This window comes from Acanthisitta chloris, unplaced genomic scaffold (assembly GCF_000695815.1).
Source record: "Acanthisitta chloris isolate BGI_N310 unplaced genomic scaffold, ASM69581v1 scaffold7706, whole genome shotgun sequence".
NCBI classification, from domain to species: Eukaryota; Metazoa; Chordata; class Aves; order Passeriformes; family Acanthisittidae; genus Acanthisitta; species Acanthisitta chloris.
The window spans coordinates 103,681-125,394 of NW_008678788.1; the positions used below are offsets into that span (position 1 = coordinate 103,681).

Sequence of the window (21,714 nt, forward strand, 5' to 3'; positions counted from 1 at the left end):
GGAACTATGCTGGGAAACTGCTACTTTTGTTGTAAATCTGCTGCTTTGAATCCTAGGTTCTGCTGGGAGTCGATGAACTAAGCCATGAAGAGGCTGGCTCTCCTCTTTACCCTACTGCTGCCAGCATGCTTGGCCAAGCCATTCCACCAGCAGGGCCTCTTTGACTTTATGTTGGAGGATGAAGGGTCGGCCGACATGCCTTCAACAGATGATCCTGTTGCTACTTTTGTTGTAAATCTGCTGCTTTGAATCCTAGGTTCTGCTGGGAGTCGATGAACTAAGCCATGAAGAGGCTGGCTCTCCTCTTTACCCTACTGCTGCCAGCATGCTTGGCCAAGCCATTCCACCAGCAGGGCCTCTTTGACTTTATGTTGGAGGATGAAGGGTCGGCCGACATGCCTTCAACAGATGATCCTGTCATATCTGGATTTGGACCAGTGTGCCCCTTCCGTTGCCAATGCCATCTTCGTGTGGTGCAGTGCTCTGACCTAGGTAAGCCCAAACGTATCTTCATAGGGTCTGTACCTACATTCTAGTCATGGGTTTGTAACTGAGATGGTGAGGCTGCTTTGCACTGCCCCTCCATAACTGGGCTTTTTGCAAAGAAATATGGTACAGCTGCTGTTAACTAGAATTTACTATACAAAGTAGTCCATAAAGCCCTGACAAGATGGGTATTTGTTGTGATCATGATGAATGTTTTATTTTTTTGATGCAGATTTTGTATTTCTACATTTCATTTGTTCTGTGAAAGACCACAGATTTCTCTTGCAGAGAGAATAACTTTTCAAAGCTATTCCTTGAAATGCATATTAAATAAATTTAGTGTGGTCAGATGTGGGGATGGAAACATTTTAAAAGGTTCTAAATTGCATAGTCCACCCTTAATCATACTGCCTAGTACCTCAACATAGAAATCATCCCATTTGCATTGGAATATGTGAGATGGAATAGCCAGCTCTGAATCATATATCTGGAACCAGCTCTTTGGAGGAAAAAGCTTGGAAAGACTCCAAAACAATGAGCATATTTTGGAGCTCCTTATTAAATATCTTTCTTAGACACTATGGAAGCTGAAACCATGAGAAACTTTCTTACAAACACCTCTGACTCCCTCATGTACTAGGGCTTGTCTGCACAGTCAGAGCAGCAGGATGTGAAGCCATGCCTGCCATCACTGTATTTGACGTTTCCATGGTGAAGTCTCAAGCAATGAAGTTGACATTGTGAGACTACTCTAGGTCTAAGCCAGTATTATTCAGTCTAAGTCAGTGTGTAGTGCAGAAAATCAGTTAAAGTTGGTTTTGCTCACAAGGAAGTTAGAGAATTTAGTGGACAGAGAAATGACTTCTCATGATTTTATGGAGGCCATGGCTTTTTTTTAAGTCTTCTCTCAGCTCTTTAAATGTATAGCTGGGTGTTTCTATTGTCCTGTTACAGCATTGGCTTTGATAATTACTGTAAATCATGGCACAAATCCACCAGTTAGGACCTGTGTCTCATTGTGGTGTGTGTCGTATAATTACAGAAAGAAGGGGAAACTTTAGTTACACCCCTATGAACTTCTGTGAATTTATTAAAGCAAGCTGCATAATTACACAACAGATATGTCTGGCAAAGACCCAGTGAACAAGGCAAACCAAGTTGCACAAATGAGCATGGGCTAACCTAGCCATGCATTCATATAGAATTCACACTACTGTTCATGTTGAAAGATACTTTCCTTTTTCACCATTTAAGCATCAGGTAGCAGCAAACATGGAGTGAGGGGTGAGGAGGAGGTTGCTTCATGTGCCATGAAGGTCTTAGGTTTTATTGTTGTTACACTTGGTAATGCTGATGGAATTTAAGTTATTTTGGGAACTTATTCCTAGTCTGCTTCAATTCTGCAGAATGTAAGGAGCTTTCACTTGGTAAGAAAGTAGCAATATCACATAGGGACCCTTTGCTGCTGTACTTGTTCCTATAGTCATTCAGTTCTCTCTCACACAGATGGTTTACAAAGGGTTGCACTACAGTCCACTGCTTACAGATACTTCTGGGTTAATAGAGTCCTGTACTGACAAGAAGACTCAGAAATTAAGGTCCCAGGTTTGTGTTTCCCAGATAATTTCAAGAGAGGTTAAAAGAAAGAGATATATTTTGACCTTGGTTTAAACCCACATGCTGCAAATTGTGCAGTGAAAAGATTGTGCTTTTGAAGCTGCTAGGCTGGTAATATCCAGCCTCTGGGCATGAAAAAAAGAGATCTCCCTGGGCTCAAAATATGCAGCCCTGAAAAACAAATAAATAAATAATATTTCTCTGGCAGTGCTCAAGGAAGTAATAGTCATTCATTGCCAGCCTTAGCATTAAGTTTCACCCATCCTTGTTGCATGTGTCTACAACAGCCCCTGATGGGTGATGGCCCAGGTGAGAGGCTCACAAGGATACAGGTCTGATGGCCACCTTGCAAGTAGGAACAGGCCAGCTGTGTGTGCCACCAGCTCACAGATGAACCTGCTCTTCACTCTTCTCATTTCTGGCTTTGAATCTGCTTCTATTTGACTCAGACCCAGACAAGGTCATATTTACCTACTGATTTGAGGAAAACTAGTTGCTGGCCTCGAGAGATCAAAGTTTTGTTGGAAACTCTGGAGGCAACCTATCATGCTCCTGGGCTGTGGGATGAAGGGTATTTGGGATGCGGCAATCAGGAGGGTGATGTGCACACAAGAGCCATGAAACTAGCAGTGACAGTTCTGCCTCCCTATTAACCACTGCTCCTGGCCTGTCTCTCCCTTCAGCTCTGCACATTTCCAACCCAACCAAATTAGCTACTTCCCATCCCCAAAATTATCAAATTTGATCATCTAGTCCCATGGGTACCAATTGAAGGAAAACTGCAGACAATGACAAGACTCTTCCCAGGGACCTATTAAGATCTTACTAAATAAAGTTTCACAAAGAAAAGTTGAAGTCTGAATCAGGATTCTTCTACTCAGTCTCTGGCATGGAAGGAGGGCTCTTTGCAGCCACAAGCCCCTGGATCCTCAGTGTGTTTCTTTTAGTGCCCAAAGGGGCATTTGATATTTGTAAACTCTTACTTCCTAAGGAAAGAGCCAACTATCTGACACAGAGTTATTTGAGTAAACCACAGAAGAACTATTGCATCCAGAGGCCAGAGATCAGTTTTGCCCCTTGTCTTATGAGAACTGGATAGGAATAATAACAACTAAAAAACCACCATAAAATCCAAGTTCAATAAAAACAGTGAAAGAAAATGCCCAGTGGTTCAATTGCACTCTTGTCAGCTGAATTTTTGCATTCTTGTACTTACTTTTAAACTTCAGTCACATCTTCCTATGCACACACCTATAAATTAATTTATTTTGCCTCCCAGCCAAGAGCTGAGTTAGCAGGAAGGAGAATGCTGCCTTCTCATATCCTGAAGAAGAATTCTTTCTGAGCTGTGGTTACTGATGGATCAAGAGCAAAGCCTTTCATGCTTACCTTTCATGAGACATATAACCTTTGTCAACAGGCACAAGGATCTCATTAAGGAAGGCCCCCATTGTAGCTTTACAAAAGTGCTACCTTTTCTGAATCTGTCTTCTGTTGCTAAAAGGGAGCCACAGGTTCACTTTTTAATCGTGTCTCAGTATGAGGCATTGCTATGCTATAGCCAGACTTTCCACAGAAATCACAAGTATTTTCCTTATTAGCACACCATACAGGTGGGGAGTAGCTGATATAGCTGGTCAGAGGCAGCTCTTCATGTTTTAAAATAATAACTACAGGGAAGATGTGCAGTCAGTTGGCCAGGGAAACATGCCTCATAAAAACTGTAGCAAGGATTAACAGCTCTGTTTAAAGTCTCATCCTCCCAAAGGGAATATCAAGAAAAGTTCATTCCAGAGTGGCCTGGTAGGCAAGAGGACTCATGTGTGATTACTCAGCCCTGCAGCAGATGCAGAATACTCCATAAGCACAATTTGAGGTGGTGGTCAGAGCTTTATTTCACCTTCAGATGAGTCTGACAGACCCTTATGAAGTGAGCAGTGTCTCTATTCTACAGGATGTGATGAGATCACCTTCCCTGGAGACTTTACAGGATGTAGGAGGGGTCTCTCCATCCCTCTTGCTGTGAGCTTCCATGGAGGTTTTGTGGTCTCCAAAAGGTGTGCAAGAGATGAATGTCAGTAATCAAAGTTCAAGCAGTATTACAGCTTAAATTGGAATTTAGCTCACAGCTCAGAAATGCTTGGTTTCTTCAGCTGTAAAGTAAAGAAGGGTATGTTAGAGCTCAGCATGGGTGTTGGAGTGTATGTTTGAAAAGCACTTTGAGATCAGTAGGTGAAAAGCTCACAGACATGTAAAGCATTATCCCAGGGATCTGGTAACCTGAGGCAGTTTATCTGAACACATAGAATGTCTAAATATATTAACTGATGGCTCTTCAACACCTGAACCATGATAACATGGCAATTTATTTTTTGACAAAGGATTTATCTCACTGTATAAAATCTTCCAGGAACATCTGAACACACATTTTTTGATCATGACTGCATGTGAGAATCTCATTGTCCATTATAAAGAACATCATCTTGTTTGCAGTATACCTCGATTTGAACTTCCCTTGTCAACATAAAATCTTTTAAAAGAAAAATATTACATACCTTATTGGTGATCAGTCTCAGTCATTTTATCAGTTCAAGAAAACAGATAGACTTATTTTTTATTGTGTACTTAGCTTTAGAATCCCTGCCATTATTTGAATGTTTACCAGCCTTTCAGAAGCATAATCTTTAAAGCTAAATGTTTAGCTCAAAATCTTACAGTTTCCTAAGGATGCCATAAGAGACAGCATGGATCCATAAATGCTCAGACATTAACAAATATAATTTTTAAGGAAAAAAGTTTTTGTTAATTTACATTGTAATTGATGAGCCTTTAGGCAAATTATTCTGTACTTTATGGATATTTTTCTTCTAACAATAAGGATTAGAGACTTACTTCTTTTATGTTTAATAGAAGCTGGGACTCTCATGGAATCCCTTGGCTTTATAGAACTGGATCATTTAACAAAAAATATTATTATTAAACATGGAAACATGAAATCTGTGAAGGCATACTGTCACTTATACCGAGAATAGCCTCTACATCACAATGCCATGGCTTTAAACTGAAGACTAAATGCCTTTTTGGGCAACATTCTTCAGCTGAATGTAACATAGGCTGCCATCAAGTACAAGTCATTGAGCTTTCCATATGCTGACTGGGTGAATTGCAATACTCTTAACATGCTGGAGGTCAGACTGGAGGATCTATATGAAATATAACACATATTATCTGTAATACAGGAGTGGTCACAGGTGATGTTAGGAATCTAAGAGTCATCTGGGATCCTTTCACAGCCGTGGGGTGAGTTAGGCAGACACCCATGGAGTAGTTAGTGCATCCTGTCTAAGGTGGATGTCAGCAACAGAAAGGATACATCACTCTTGGAGAATCAAACTGCTAAGACAGGGCAATGAGCACTTGAGGCTATAAAACTTACTTTCAGATGAATGAGGTTATGTGTGATAAAATTAAAGCACGGAAAAAAATAAACTCATGCTGCCAGAATTGTTTTGTGATAATTTTGCCATAGATCATTAAAAAGTTTGTATATATTCTGCTTAGATACAATTAATGGGATGCCCTGAAAGTTAAGAATGCATGAATAAAAAGCCCTGTACTCAGCATATTCTGAAAAATTATTAAATGAAGAAACCAATAATTAGAAAACACTCTTGAAAAATTGGCTGGAAAAAAAAATATTGGCTTGGATGTGGACAATTTTATATTACCAAAAAGCCATTAGCTTTTGCCAGTGTAACAGTAAAAGACAGGCCTTGTTGCATTGCCATCTGGATTGCTGATGTTCCAGTTCCAGATGAGAAACATGATTCTAGGTATTAATCCACTCTAAATACATCCCTTCTTTATTAACTGCTTACTCCAAGGTAACCATGACCAACTCTGTATATTTACATTTCTTTTAAATTCTCTTCTATTTTTTCAGATTTGTTTGCTTGCTTCAAACTAGGAAATGCCATTTTAGAAATCCTAGTGGCAGGAAATCCAGAGTACTAAATATAAGTGATACAAGAAGTGACTGTTTTCTCATTTGCGATGTGACAAAGTTTCTCTTCTAAAATCTTCCAATGCATAAATAAATAGCTAATAGATAGCAAAGTGTGAATCAATTATAAGTCATGGTAGGTGATTACAATGCTTAAAACATGCTAAATAATCACTGGTCACACCAACTAGTGTTATGGGCCAGTAGGCATAACTAGCATGGTGGACTAGTATGTGTATCATGTGCTTAACACGTTTGCAGGGTGTATTACTTCGTAAGACCTATAATGATTTTGAAAATGTCTGTGTTTTCACAACAAAAAGTCTGTGCTATTCAGCTGTGGAAGGTTCCCAGCCAAGTCTTAGGGAGAGCTAAAGAGTTCAAAAGCTCCTTCCCAATGTTCGCTAAGAACCCACTGCCAGCAGGGAGGAGAACCTAGGAATATGGGTCCTGTGTGAAACCACCAACGACAACAAATAGAAACTGCAGGTACTAGCCTCCAGATTCTCAGGAAAACTGTTCTCAGAGTCCAGTTCCTGTGGTATTTTGAAAATATTCTAGTTTTAAGCAGATTTTCAAAAGACCTGTCTCAAGCCCAAATTTGAGAGTGTCCCCTCCTTATCAACTTTGGGCTCACTTGTCTGTATTTTGCTTTAGACATGTCCTGGATCTGTCATGGGATTAAAAGGAAGTTGGCCAAAAGAAGATAATTGGGTTACATAAAAAAAGAGTATTTTTTTAATATGCTTTTCTCTTTTTCTAAAGTTCAAATCATAGAATATATCCTTTAAAATACATTGCCATTTGAAAAAACTTGTTCTTCGTGCTTTACATGCCTGCCTTAGCAAAAATATATTGACAAATTCTAGTATTCAAGGTCTCTTCGGTTGTATTATATTTAATATTCTCACACAGAGCATTATTGTCCCTTGCTCCATGAAAGCAAAGTAGATAGATGGAGTATCACAGAATCACAGAATAATCCAAGCTGAAAGGGACCCACAAGGGTCATTGAAGTCCAACTCTTAGTCCTGCACAGGACAGTCCCAAGAATCACTCCATGTGCCTAAGAGTGTTGTCCAAACACTTCTTGAACTCTGTCAGACTTGGTGCTGTAACCATTTCCCTGGGGATCCTGTTCTGGTGCACAACCACACTGGATGAAGAACCTTTTTCTAATATCTAGCCTAAATCTCCCCTGACACAACTTTAGACCATTCCCTCAGGTCCTGTCACTGGTCACCAGAGAGGAGCTCAGTGCCTGCCCCTCTACTTCCCCTGGCAAGGAAGTTGTATACAGCAATGAGGTCTCTCCTCAGTCTCCTCTTCTTCAGTCTGAACAGAAGACTAGAACTTGCTTATTGACTTCTCTGCAAGGAAAGAGGTGGAAACAGTGAACACAGGCATACTGGGACTTTAAGACCAAGGACTATGCCTACACAGGTTTTTTGAAGGGATGGGGGATTTGAGTTGTAGTTTTCCACTTATGGAAACAATTATGAGACTCAAACAGCTCTGTACAAATGACTCTGTTTTTAATAGAGTTACCTTTGCTATATAGACAACACTACTTCAAATTTCTTAGGCAGTCAATAGGGAACAAAAAAGGTGGAAACCAGTATTTAAAGAACTTTTGTGCTCTCTGCATGCATACTCTAAACTGAGAGGGCACCCAGGATAGCATCCCATACCATCTTTGTGTTTGTTTCATGGGATTTATTTGGAGTGGTATTAGTTGCCACAAAAACCTGTTAAAGTTCCTTTAAGAAAAGGAATGTAATAAATATGTTTTTTAAAAGCAGTCAAAGCAAGAAACCTTTTCTGCCCACTCAATTTCATGGCAACTTTAGGGATTTAATGGAAAAAACCCCAAATGGACAGATTATTTATAGATATGCTAGAGCTTTTAAAACATGTGCAGGTGTAAATGGGGCTAGTCTGGTCCTTTAATACAATGTTAGCGCAATAGAAATGTGCAATATGTCATCCCACAAACAGTTTCTGCCTGCAGCTCCTGTACCATCTATAAATGTGAAAGCTTCAGTTAATGACTGAATGACAAATTACTTCAGTTTCTATGCTGGAGTGTATGTTTTCCCTTCTACTGCTCCAGAGTGGGCCTCAGAAAACAAACAAGCTCTTGATTAATTCATCTTTTAGGGTAGCATGGAAGAAGTGTGTAATGGTGCAACGATCAAACTCACTACTGAGTACCTAAAAGATGTAGGAGCAAGGGCAAAGAACTGAATTTAAATCTTTGTGTTTTCAAGGTCAGGGGGCAAAATTTACTTTCTCTAGGCTGGAGATGACTGATAAAGTGATAGCTGACCTGGGCAAGGTCTATCAGTAAATAGCAAACGAAAAAAAATAATGTTACAAAGCAAAAATATCTAAGACTGCAAAGATATACACAACATCATCTACTAAAAAGAGGGAACTAGCAGGTCTGCAGATTTGCCCATTGAGTCAGGAAATTCTCTCCCACAATTTATTTAAACGCTATTCAATATGTCCAGACATGATCACAACAGCTCCCTCCATTGTTTGCTAGCATGCAAGTAGGTTGACAACAATCCTACAACATTTATGAAAAATGACCATGTTATATTTAGAAGTACCTGAAATAACCAGAAACATATCTCTGCTCTCAGGTTATAATAAAACTAGGGCTGTGTAATGACCATGTGGTCAGAACAGGAAGGGGTAATTTTACTTGAAACCAGAGATCTCCCCCAAATGTTTCCTTGTGACGTTTTGTTAGTTCTAATTCAGGAAAATCCCAAAGTAAAGATTGAAGGACCAATCCTCAAATTGTCATCTGTTGCCTGATGTTTATTTAAACTGCAGAACAGGTAAACATCAAATTATATTACTCCAAAGGATCATTCAAAATATAATTTGTTAGATAATGCTCACTTTTCTCTGAGTCACAGAAATGCTTATGATTACTATAAAATATTCAGAAGAATTAAATGTTTCACCTTAATGCATGAGTACTCATAGATAGTACATCTGCATTGCATCCACTCTGACTAAAGCCATTATACACATGGTGCTGGCAGATTGCATGAATCACACAGGTCAGTTGCTGTTCTCTCATGGGATGTTTTATGTCTGTAACCATGACAGTGGGAAATGTAAAGTTGAGGATTCTAGGAGTTCAGAAAACTCATAATATCTGATTTATTTTTTTTACTTAATGCCTCAATCCCTGAAGTCTCACAATAATTTCAGAATATTTTTCTGCCTTTCTAAAATGCTGCAGTGTCTCTTGAGAAGGCATATACCTTCCAGATCATTGAAATTAAAAGTTGGCTAGAAAGAAAAGTAGAAGTTGCTTGAATTTTAGCTTTAAGAATGCATCATTACTCTTAGGTATTAACTTTTGGAGCCAGGAGGCTAAATCTGTGTGCACCAAAAATGTGACTAGCACAGAAAAATAATTCGTAACATCTGTGGCTTGTAATATCCGTTATGCTTTGCAATGCATGTTCACTACACAGAGTGGGTGGAAATGGAAAAGAGCAGTTAAAGCAATGCATTCATTTTTAAACCTTTGCTAGGTCCTTTATAATTATTAGTACAGTCATAATGGAGAATTATGCATTTGATCATAATGTATGAATTTGTTTCTGTTTTTCTGTGTTCCTTGCTATATTCTGGGAAGCAATATTGTAAATGTTTGGGAAAAACCCCCAGTGTAATAATAGGTCAGTAGGTCCACCCTTGTGAGAGGCCACCTCAGCAGGGAATGGAGTTCATTATCTTGTTCTTTCCTATGGGAAGAGTCAGACATATACAAAAATAATAATCTGTGATAAAAATAAGTCCAAAATGGATCTTAATGGAAGATAAGTCTTACAGACTGCAGAGCAGGAAAAAAGTCTGAAAAATGGTCATGAATCACCATTAAGAAGAGGTATTTTAAGTCTTAGGCATTCCATAGTGCTTTTTTCAATCTCTTAGTAAAGAAATATTACTGCTGATTTCATGGAAGGTAGAGAGCAAACTTTTACTTTCAAAGTGGAATAGAGAAGGAGGCTGTGGATATTTCTCTGCAGAAAAAGACAACTGTTTCTTATTTTAAGGATGGTAGGATGCAAATAAAGAAATTACTCATATTTGCAAATTCCACACAATAGAGAACAAATTTCCAGTAAATAATGAAGCACATAGCCTGGGAAAGTGTCAGTAAACTTTGTTAAGTCAAACATTCAAAGCAGAGTTAAGTTCCTTGCCATCCTTCCAGAAATCAATCCTTGGATCCTGTTATTTTTCCGTGAGTAAGTATCCTGACCCTGTAAGCTTGCCATTCACCTCACTTGCCCCAGAGTCCACTCCGGGCATTACTAAGGTCATTCACCCCTGGGAGGATTGCTGCCTATCAGTGGGATGCAGCAGAGCTGGGCTTGGAGCAAGGGAGAGCACAAAGCAGCTTGCACAGGCAGCCCAGGCAGTTGCTGGATGAGCTGCCTCCGCCGGGAGTGGAACCACTGATGATCGTGGTTGGGAATTACACATAGCTCAGGCCAAATTCCTCAGCTGGCAGCAGCTGTTTGTGGAAACTGAAACAGTCTTGAAAAGAGCCCCATTTTATGGCCCCTGTGATAATAATCATGAGTGTTGCAATGCAATAACACACGTATCTGAGCTCCAGCATTCAGATGTCTCTCTGCCTTTTGGCCCCTGCTCTCCAGCTGGGGAAGTGAAGGTTTATTCAGAGGAACAAGCCCCATCCCTGCTGCTTTTAAAATGGATAGGTGGAGGGAAAATCTCCCAAAATACCCAAACACACACAAATATCAAACCACAAACTCTGTTGCATTGTAAGAATTGTTTATAATTGGCACTACTCACATATTTGTTATTTTGACTTTGTGGTCTCAGTGTGGTGAGGATGCAATTCCCAGGAAAATGTCCTCATCTCTGGGCTACAGACTCAGACTTCCATTTGCTTAGTCTCCCTTGCTGGCCCCATAAATCTTGCATTCCTTTTCGGCATAGTCGTATAGCTTCAGCAGACATGTGGCTCCATGCCAAGGTGCAGACTGACTTGTGGCTCTCACTGCTGAGCAATGGGAGCAATGGTCTGAAACCTCTTCATAGCAAGGAGGGTTCCAAAGGCACCCTTCTCCTTTTGTGGGTTAAACAATTCCACGGCCACTTGTTCACAGCTCCTGTAGCTGTGCAGGTTATTCCCTCAGCTGCAAAAGTAATAAAACCTCCCTTAGTCCTCACACTATTCCCAAATCCTTGCTACATCTCCGACACCTGTTTGGCCAGCTAAACAGCAGCATGTGCTAGTTGGGCTGGTGCAGTGCTGTACAGATGGCTAACCACTGATTCTCACTCAGGGACCGGATAAGGGATGAATTATACCAGTCTTGGCTCTTCTCTGACTTTTTTTTGGTCTCATAACATCTCCAGACCCATCAGTCTTCCATCTTCTCCAGGAGGTGAGGCAATCACAGCTAAACAGCCAGACAGTGCAATTTGCTTAAGAAATTATTAGAAAAGTTACAGCCCACAAGGACATGATCCAACAGAGACAAGTTTGATTTCTGCAAAGTTACCTTCTCCATCCTCTCACTAAGGAGGGATTCCTGGACTGTTCAATCTCTCCCTAGCAAAGGTGACTGCAATGAGCCTTTTGTGTGTAGGCTCTTATTGTCTACGTTAGAAAATGGTTAATGATACAACTCTACTGGATTCTGTTGAATACATTTTGAATGTGTTTGTTATTTCAAAAATCTGTGGTGTAGTGATTAAGTGTAAGAAAAATTAGGAAAATTTCTGCCATAGATAATAAAAATTCAGCTAATCCTGACTAACAAAGGGAAACATTTGAGCTTACTTATACACCTTTTCCCCCCATTTTGTAATTCTATGACATATTCTGTTATTTATGTGTTTTAATATGCATGCATTTTTGCACACATACATGTGTACTGGTGGGAATAATTGATTGCTAGAGGTTGGTAATATAGAACAGTAAGAAATTTCTACTTATAGATATCTACAAAGAATAATACACATCTGACATCTACAGGAGCTGATGGCTGTTCATCTTTATAAGGAAGCCACGATTTCTCTGAAAGCAATATTTTAGTGCAAATCAAAATGGTGTTTCAACTAAGATACATGAACTGGTTTATTAAATCCCTTCTATTTCCATAATCCTTAGGCTCTTAATCTCAGTGTAAACAAGGGTTTTGAAAGGGTGAAGCTATAGCATTTCTACTTATTTGTGAATAAATAGATTTTTTTTAACAATGTATTTATCAACTTTAAAATAACTGACCTAGTTTAATTCAACCAAAATAAATAAAGACATATGAATTTTCAATTTAACATGCAATGGGAAAGGCATCTAAATTTTTAGTCAGTTATAGGTTAATCTTAAGAACCAGAGGCCTGAAATATTTCCAGGGAACTGAATACCAAACTGTGTAGCACTGATTATTCACATAAAAACTCAGACTGCTATGAAAGACTTTCATATGTCTTTTTACGAAGCAAGATTTAATGTATAAAAAAATCAGGGCCAAGGACTGGAATATCTGTGTATACTGTCTTAAAATGTTTGAGAGGTGACTCAATTGACATTTTCCAACACCATTCCACACTTGGTTGGTATGGCATAAATTTCACTGAAGGCATTTGTAGGTGGACATGTGGTCATACTGTACAACACAGCTTCAGAGGTACATGGGCATCACTTGAGTTTCTCAGAAGTAGTAAGGACAGCCCACAGTTCCCCACTAAACTTCTGTGTCCCAGACAGAAGAATAAAAAATGATCCTTCTGTGATATAATAATTCTATCGCAGAAGCCAAGAGCCTTTTGAGCTTCTAGCGGGATTACAATTTTCTTGATTTGATTCAAATTCTGCCATGCTGCCATGTCAGTTCTGGCTGCCTCATTCATCTGAACTGGCTGTGTGTTGATCTGTCCTGATCAGAAAGGTTTGAAAGTTTGCTCTCCAGGCAGGGGGTCTCCAGTAGAGGGATCAGTTTGCACTACACCTAAGCTCCTCCTACATGTATCTCTCTGGAGATGCATCAACTTATGTAGAGACCTGAACCTGCAAGCTGGAACACAGTTCTTGAAACCAGTGTAGATATGACAAGTGGTGAAACACTTGGATCTGGTCCACACTCAGGCAGTTTAATCATTAATTACTTAGATGCTGATTTTGCAAGGCAGTGCCCAGATTCACCTGTTTATAAACTCTTCCTTCACTGGAGAGCTCCAATTGATGTAGCTAAACTGATAATGCAATGTCTCTCCAGCACCTGGTGTGCATCCTGTAGTTCCCTATGCTTTTCTCTTCAGAACTCACACAAATCAAGAAAAAAAACCAACTTCTATGGCCAGTTTTTGAAACATTTTTAAAAACAGCTTCAGGAAATGCATAACAGAATATACATGAGATAGGTAATAAAACAAGTTTAGCACTTCAAGTGATGGCAATAGTGCTCTGCATGAAGAGCTAAGCATTGTATTGCTCATCCTTCTAGTTTCTAGTACAAGATAGGAAAATTATTTTGTAAATCATTTTCACAAATGGGTATCTGCTTATTAAATCTTTCTTATGTCTAAAATATGAAACATTTAAAGTTTAACTTCATTGCTTTGAAAAATAATTATTTTTACCTTATTCATGGATAACTCTTAAGACATGTGAGGCTTGAAAAGTACAGTTGGAAATTTAGTTTGAAGTTTATTCTCTGTCAAATTATCCATTCAGTGGCAATCCAAATGTTCTCCAAGTTTTCTTACGAAGTATGTTACAAAGGCATCACTTGAAGGACAATATGTAGCTCTTCTGCCCTCTTGTCTGCCATGAACACTTATTAGAGATACCAGTCTACTGATATAAATGTACTGACAACCAGAACATACTGATATCACTTTGAGTACCAGTAATTAAACCCTTGAGGTTTTGTATTTATATGTGAAAAATGCTATAGAAGTTGCTAGACTGTAAGAACTTCATATAACAAAATTATGGTCTTGAAAAAGTAGTGCTTTTGGGAAAGAATTTTTAGTTACTGACATCAGTCCTGTCCACTAAAGACAGAAACTGTCCAAAGACAACCAACATACAAATTATACAGTATCACATTTTTATATATTTGGAACTCTAGTCCTACATTCTGAAAGACATGAGGGTTTTGCAACTGCTGCAGTAAAAATGAAGTCCATGCCTGAATGAGGAAAGATTATTTTAGTAATACAAAGAATCTTAATCTGTATCATATATTCAAGCACTGAATATTAGTAAGGTAAACAGGATGAGATGTGAGTCTTGACTCTTGTCAGTTTATGAAGCTTTTGCTAATTTATTCCAGGATAGATGACTCTGCTTTTTCAAATTTTTGGTTGCTGGTGTGGTTAAAACTCAGACAGGTTAATTTATATTGCCCTCGGTTTTAATAAAAATCAGCTACAGATATCTTAATAATTTTCTTATCTAATGCTAGAGAGCTTATGCATGGGAAAATAAACTTGAAAGGTGTCCAGGATGTTTTTTAAATTCAGATACCAAACTCTGATAATGGTAGGACAACAGAATGTGTTCTATACAGATAAATATTATTAATTCAAAAGTAAGATTAAAAGAAGCAAACACTTTTCAGAAGTTTAGGTCTCCTGCAACCATATATAGGTAACTAAAAAAGCAATGCTATTTTCAGCATTTACTGAGCACAAAACAGCAGTAACAGGCACCAGTGCAGTCTCTGAGATACTCTACACATTAGAAGTGTCAAAGACCTCATTTGCCTGGAGATATTTTTAACATTATGGTCAAATCTATAATGAATTCTTTGCACATTGTTAATTGTAGTAAAAAGCTTCAGGACACATCATTGTGGCCTCTCTACAGTTTTTGGTAAAGTTTTATAATAATAATAGAATAGTGCTCTTTATGTAGGTTAAAAATTATATTGAGTAGACTAGTAAATATAAGATTAAATATAGTATGAAACATATACTTATTTTCAAGGTTTGACATAATCCTTCCAAATAAGAGCCAAGCATATTTTTTACTTCACACATACAGATATATATTCTAAAAAAGGGTTGAAAGGACAGGGATTTTGCTTAGCATAGGATTTTGACACAGAAACCTACATTCTGGATGTGAAAACATATTTTTATGAATGTTAAGTATCACAGAATTGTTGAGTTAGAGGTCAACTCTTGAGATAATCTAGCCCAGCCCTTCTTTAGGGAGGTTGCTTAGTTCTGTGTCCAGACAACTTTAGAGTACCTCCATGAGTGGAGCCTCTTCAACCATTGTGAACAAAGCACATCTGTTCTCTTAGAAGTATATCTTACTGCATTTGCAATGCCATACTTGAGATTAAAATATGTAGGTTTAAAAAGATAATATATAATATATAAGTTTAAAAAGATAATATGTATAGGCAGATACCTTTCAGCTGAGAAGAATATCCTGCAGCCTGCCATCATACTGGGGAGACACTGGCAATGCTTGCAGTGAGGCCTTTCCCCAGAGTTCAAATATAGCTTCAGGAATAATAGTTAAAATCTTTACTGTTTTACCCAAGAACTCCACTTCTGTTAGATGCTCATATAAAGACTTTATTAATGTGTATAAATTTTTCCTACCAACTATTCATTTAGCATTTCACGTTCTGCTGAAAAAAAAAATCAAAGAAAGGCTAGTTAGCAAAGAAAATTTTAATTTTGTGGTAAATCAGAATGGCTGTAAAAGATTTTCTATACTCCAAGTCACAGTATGAAAGGAAAGCCGGATAAAGCAAGTGTTATTTAACACTAAATAATATAATTTCCATGACTTCATCTGACTTACATATCAGCTATTCAGAAAATAGTCCCAAAGAGAGTCTTTAATTTAAACTGTCTGATGTTCTTTTGGCAGTTGTAGTGAAACCAAGAGATTTGTTCTCCAGAAAACTTGGACATAGTTTCTGCTAAAAGAAAAGGGGGAGGGGAATTGTGGGGTTTTTTTTAAGGTGGACTTTACTGCAATTTACTCAGTTGCTGTCAAACAAACAGCATTTTTTTTTCTGGAAATGATTATAATTAAGTATCATACTTTTTACAGAGAGAGTAGTCAGGCATTGGAATGGGCTGCCCAGGGAGGTGGTGGATTCGCCATCCCTGGAGGGTTTCAAGATGAGACTGGATGTGGCACTTAGTGCCATGGTCTAGTAACCATGGTAGGGTTGGACTCGATGACCTTTGAGGTCTCTTCCAACCTGGATGATTCTATGATTCTTTCAGAAAACCTAGTACCTTTTAAATCGCAGGAAATGTTCTCTGTCCACAAAAGCTAACACAATGAAATTACTAAATACCATACCTTTTTCTAAAAGCAATTTTTATTCACACAATTCAATGGAATTAAATGTGTTGGAAATAATTTCCCCAAACTAAATCCTTTACTTCAAGCTATAACTGAGATATATTCTCAGGAAAGGGCATAATGGAAACGTGACTAAATAATTTTGGGTTCACCTAAGCAAAAGAAAACTCCTTTTCATTGGCTGGAGACAGAAATACTTTCAGATAAGTCTTCATAAGCTTCTTCTGGAAATGAGTTCCAGAAATGGCATTTACTGACAGGTAAATGCTGTTGAGAAAAGTACTGTCCCTTATTTACAGTTTCTTTCAAAGTCAATTGTTTGTTCTTTACACTGTTGCTAGGTCTGGAAAAAGTGCCAAAAGATCTCCCACCTGACACAACTCTGCTGGATTTACAGAACAACAAAATCACTGAAATTAGAGAAGGCGATTTCAAGAACGTAAAGAACCTTCATGTAAGTGTATCAATGAACTAGCATTTACCCACAAAAATGGGGAGAACATGAGGTTTTGGCCTGGTACTGAAGATTTTAAGGAAAACTGATTAAATACTCTGGGATCTTCCTTCACCAGTCTATTTGCTTCCTTTCCCATTCCCCTCCTGCAAGCTCTCTTTTCATACCACAGAAGTTTCTTGTCTTGTTTCAGCTCTCCATACCTGTCTCTGGGCTGTTCCGTCTCCTGATCTCCATCATAACTTGTCCTACCTAATTATTTATGTTTTCAGTCTCTTTGGCAAAGTGGCTTGGTTATTTCCATCTCAACCCTGCCACCTCACTTTCTTATTACTCTCTTCCTTCCCCTCAAACTCTTGAGCCCACAGAAACTTGTGTGTGCCATGTTTGTCAGCAGAATTTCTGTACTAATTTTAGTTCAAAAATCTTTCCAAATCACTCTTCTGCCCTCTGAACTCCACTGAAATTGTGTTTTTGTAATATCTTCCTCCTAGCAAAGCTTCATCCTCATCCTCCTTTACCTACCAGTCTCTTCCAACACTGCTGTCTGGTTTTCTCCTTGCTGAAATATTTTCCTTTCTGGTCTCTGTGACTGTTCTTTTTATTTCTGGTTCACCTCTTTTCCAAGTTTCTATCAGAAAACCACCTTCCTCTGTTTCTAAATTTTTCTTTCTTTCTCTGAGGTCATCCTCTGTGTCTATAGTTTTATCAACATCTTAAAATTCATACCTCATATGCTTTGCCTCAATTTTGTTGAAATGTCTTTATTTCCAGATCAGAAAAAGGTTATTACTTCTCTGCCTTTGAAAGTAATACCCCAACTAGGCCATATGCCTGAAAATATTATTTTTCTAGCCTTTCACCAACTTATTCTGTGTATTATTTGATTTGACCCTTTTTTATTATAACCAATAATTTATTTGGTTTTGCTTTCCTGGTTCTTCACAGCCTTTTCTATTCTATTCTATTCTATTCTATTCTATTCTATTCTATTCTATTCTATTCTATTCTATTCTATTCACAAGCAAGAACCCAACTCCCACTTTTATTCAATCATGATGCCAATACCATCACCCTAACAAGTACTGTTTCACGCAAGAATCTGCATTCAGCCGCTCATACTTGGAAAAAAAAATCCTAAAAATGATTACCTCCTCAATTTGTTCCAAAGTCCCTCTTAAAGCTTTGTTTCAATGCAACATTAAGATAATTTCAAAAAACTTTTTAGGAATAAGCACAATGCCATTCTGTCCATTGAGAAGGGATCTGCATGAGTAAATCACGATGAGGTTCATGTTGTCTAATTTTAGCATAGTTGTCTGTACTTGATCTGGTTACATAGATAACCTTGAAAGACAAAATAAGAGGTGCTTCTGCATCACATTTCATTAGGCTAGGTTTTAGAATGAGATGACTTGTTCCCCAGAATTTTTTTTCAATTCTTCTGCTTGGCTACTGAACAGATTCAACACCAAAATTCCTGCCCATTTGTTTTGCTTTCCTTCCGCCTTGGAAAGAGTTCCTGTGTTTTCAATGAAGATCATCTACAAGGTGCTAAAGAAAGCAAAAATCTTATCAGTGAAATTAATCTTTTAGCTATCCTTTTTCATAAGACTGCATTAAACGAGTCAGAGCATGGTATTGCAGATGAAAATGACTGGCCCCATGACTTCTACCCACTTAGCACTCAACTCAGGTCTCAGTTACACATCCTGCTGTGAGTTAAGCCATTGTGAACTATGGTATCTCACTGAAGTTAACTCTAAGGTATTTTTTTTTCTTTTATTACAACAGATACAGTTTAACAGTGAATTAAATAGGTAACTTTCAGAGGAGTGATTATTTGTTTGGCTTACTCCCAAAAATATCCAGCACATGCTTAGGGACCACTGGAAATCATACAGAAAAGTGACGACATTAACGTAAGTTTTCAAAAACAACCTTCAAAACTGCAGTTTTCCTGGATTAACTCAAGAACAAATAATGATTCTCTCATCTCCTCTCCAAAATAATAATTTAGTCATGCAGTGCATTTATGTAACTAGGCACCATCTTTGCTCTCAGCAGGCATATTCCTGTGTGATATCTAGGAATGATTCCCATTCTCCAACTTTCAATTAAATATGCTTCAGAGTGTTATTGAAAGGGGAATATAGTTTTTAGAAAATAAAACTCAAAAGGACTGTTGTTGACGGCTCTATTGTCACTTGATTTAAGGAGATATGTGTGTGTGACATAGATATATATCTCAGGTATGTGCTTCAGGATGAATATGGCTTGGGTTAATGCCACACTTGATAGTATGATGTTCAGAAGCTTCTGAGATGTTACAAAACATTGTTGTACTCTCCTAGAACAGGGATGTTTACAATAATTATCAGTACTATTGTTCCAAAGTCTAAAACCAGAAACTGGAGTTAACCTCTTGTATGAAGTGATCACTCAAGGAAACAATTCCTTAAATTCCAATTTTCATAGATCTTGAAAAAATGTATAGTGTATGCAGTTTATTCCTTTTGATTTTTCCTTTTAAATTCCTTCCTAATACCTATAGATGTCATCAACCACGCCTGTAATAGTTTTAGAAGAGACTTTCATTAACAAGTTGGGTTGAACCTGAATTTCAAATTGTATGAAAGACCAGCATAAGTAAGGAGAAAAGAAAGGCTGTACCTATAGCTTGCCCATGGCTTCTCTTTCAGCACAAATGTAATTGCTTATGCTCTGAGTGGACACTACACAGCAGTTGAAATGAAAAAGAAATTAGTACCCACAAAAACATTCTTTGTATTGAAAAATTTCCTAAGGAGGTATGAGGGCAGTTAAAATGTGCAGCTGTGGAAATATGGCAAGCAATTAGAAAAGGATGCAACTAAGGGAATATTTACCTGCAAATAACAGGTGCCTGCCAGGAAACACCAGAGTCAACAGTTATGGTGCACTTGATATTTTTTAAATTTTAAATTATCCAGGAAAAAATGGCTTAACTATTGATGTTGTACTGCAAAACCTCAGTGAGACTTTGCTCTATTTAAAAATGATTGATTAGATTATTTTACCAGGGGACTTGGAAGAAGAGGGGAAAAGCTGAAGATAGCCTTTTTTTAGAGCTGAGGACTGAGTTTTGTGGTTTCAGAAAACTGTCTGATATTATGTAAAAAACTTGCTCATGACTGAGACCTGTGGCAAAACAATCAGACAGGCACTATTGGAGAAGCCAGGAAAAAAAGTCTTCTATTTCTGTGAAACTGTCAGCATTTTCCAGGCAGACTGACACTTCTGGATAGAGTACAGTACTTTGACCTCATGGACACAATAAAGGATCCAAACTACTACATGAGTAAGCCCTCATGCAGAGTAAAGGAGGAGTCTACACAAACAGTACATAGAGTTGCATGCTGTGTGGCAAAGCCAAAGCAAACCAGCATAATGTCTGGCACTTGGAAAAAGAGGTAAAAGAAACCACTGTGTGTTAGATCACTATAAGAACAGCACAAATAACAGAATAGTGACTGCATGCTTCCAACAGGAATTTTTCAATGGTAGTGTTAGTAAGGCAAAAGAAGATGAATGCCCTATTGGCCTGAAATCAAATGGAACATTGCTTAACTGAAGCTGGGAGAGCTATGCAAAGCCATGGCTGTACATGCAACAGTGCTAAAACCATTTGTATTTATATTGAAGGAAAAGACCAAAGATATAAAAGATTTAAACTTGGAATTTGAGGTTCTGACCATATCCACACTAAAGGATTATCAGCATTGAACGTCCAGAATCACAGAATCAGTTAGGCTGGAAGGGACCACAACCTCCCCACTCAAGCAGGATCATCCTGGAGCACACGGCTCAGAATTACGTTGAGATGGTTCTTGAATACTTCCAGTGAGGGAGAATCCACAATCTTTCTGGGTAATCTATTCCAGTACTCAGTGACTCAAACAGTAAAGTTCTTCCTTTTATTCAGGTGGAATTTCCCGTGCATCAGTTTTTGCCTGCTATATCTTGTTTTATTGGTTTCCACTGCTGAGAACAGCCAGGCTCCATCTTCTTGGTGCTCCCCCTTTAGATAATTATATAAATTAATGAGGTCTCCTCTCAGTTGTCTCTTCTTGAGACTGAACAGGCCCAACTCCCTCAGCCTTTCCTCATAAATGAGGTGCTCCAGTCCCTTAATCATCTTCACTGCCCTCTGCTGGACCTGCTCCAGGAGCTCCATGTGCCTCTTGTACTGAGGAGCCCAGAACTGGTCACAGTACTCCAGGTGTGGCCTCATGAAGGCTGAATAGAGAGGCAGGATCACCTGCCTCCACCTGCTGGCAAAACTCTTCTTAATGCATCCCAGGATTCCATTACCCTTCTTAGTCACAAGGACACATTGGTAGCTCATGGTCAGCCTGTTGTCCATCAGGACCCCCAAGGCCTTCTCCACAGAGCTGCTCTCCAGCAGGTCAGTGCCCAACCTGTACTGGTGCTTGGGGTTTTTCCTTCCCTGGTGTAGGACCTGCACTTGCCCTTGTTGAATTTCAGGTGGTTCTTCTCTGCCCATCTCTCCAACCTGTCGAGATCCCTCTAAAGGCCAGCACAGCCCTCTGAGGTATCAGCCACTCCTTCCACTATTGTACCATCAGCAAACTTGCTGTCCAAATCATTGATATAGAGGCAAAGAAACTCAAACACTCTTTGTAATAATATGAAGTGGAAAAAGAATGTATTGCATTAGAAAAGCTACATGCAGTCTTTTAAAAACAAGCAAACAAACAAACCCAAAATGAAACCAAAAAAGCAACCCAGGAG

At 38.5% G+C, this 21,714-nt stretch overlaps 1 protein-coding gene across 1 annotated transcript in view; it reads left to right on the plus strand.

Annotated features, from left to right (window-relative positions):
* Positions 1-21,714, plus strand: part of DCN (decorin) — a 39,675-nt gene that overhangs the window by 4,057 nt on the left and 13,904 nt on the right. The window contains exons 2-3 of the mRNA XM_009077054.1: positions 257-492; positions 16,808-16,920. Coding sequence (XP_009075302.1) covers positions 285-492; positions 16,808-16,920 — 321 coding nt within the window. The 5' untranslated portion in view covers positions 257-284. The remainder of the gene's footprint in view (positions 1-256; positions 493-16,807; positions 16,921-21,714) is intronic.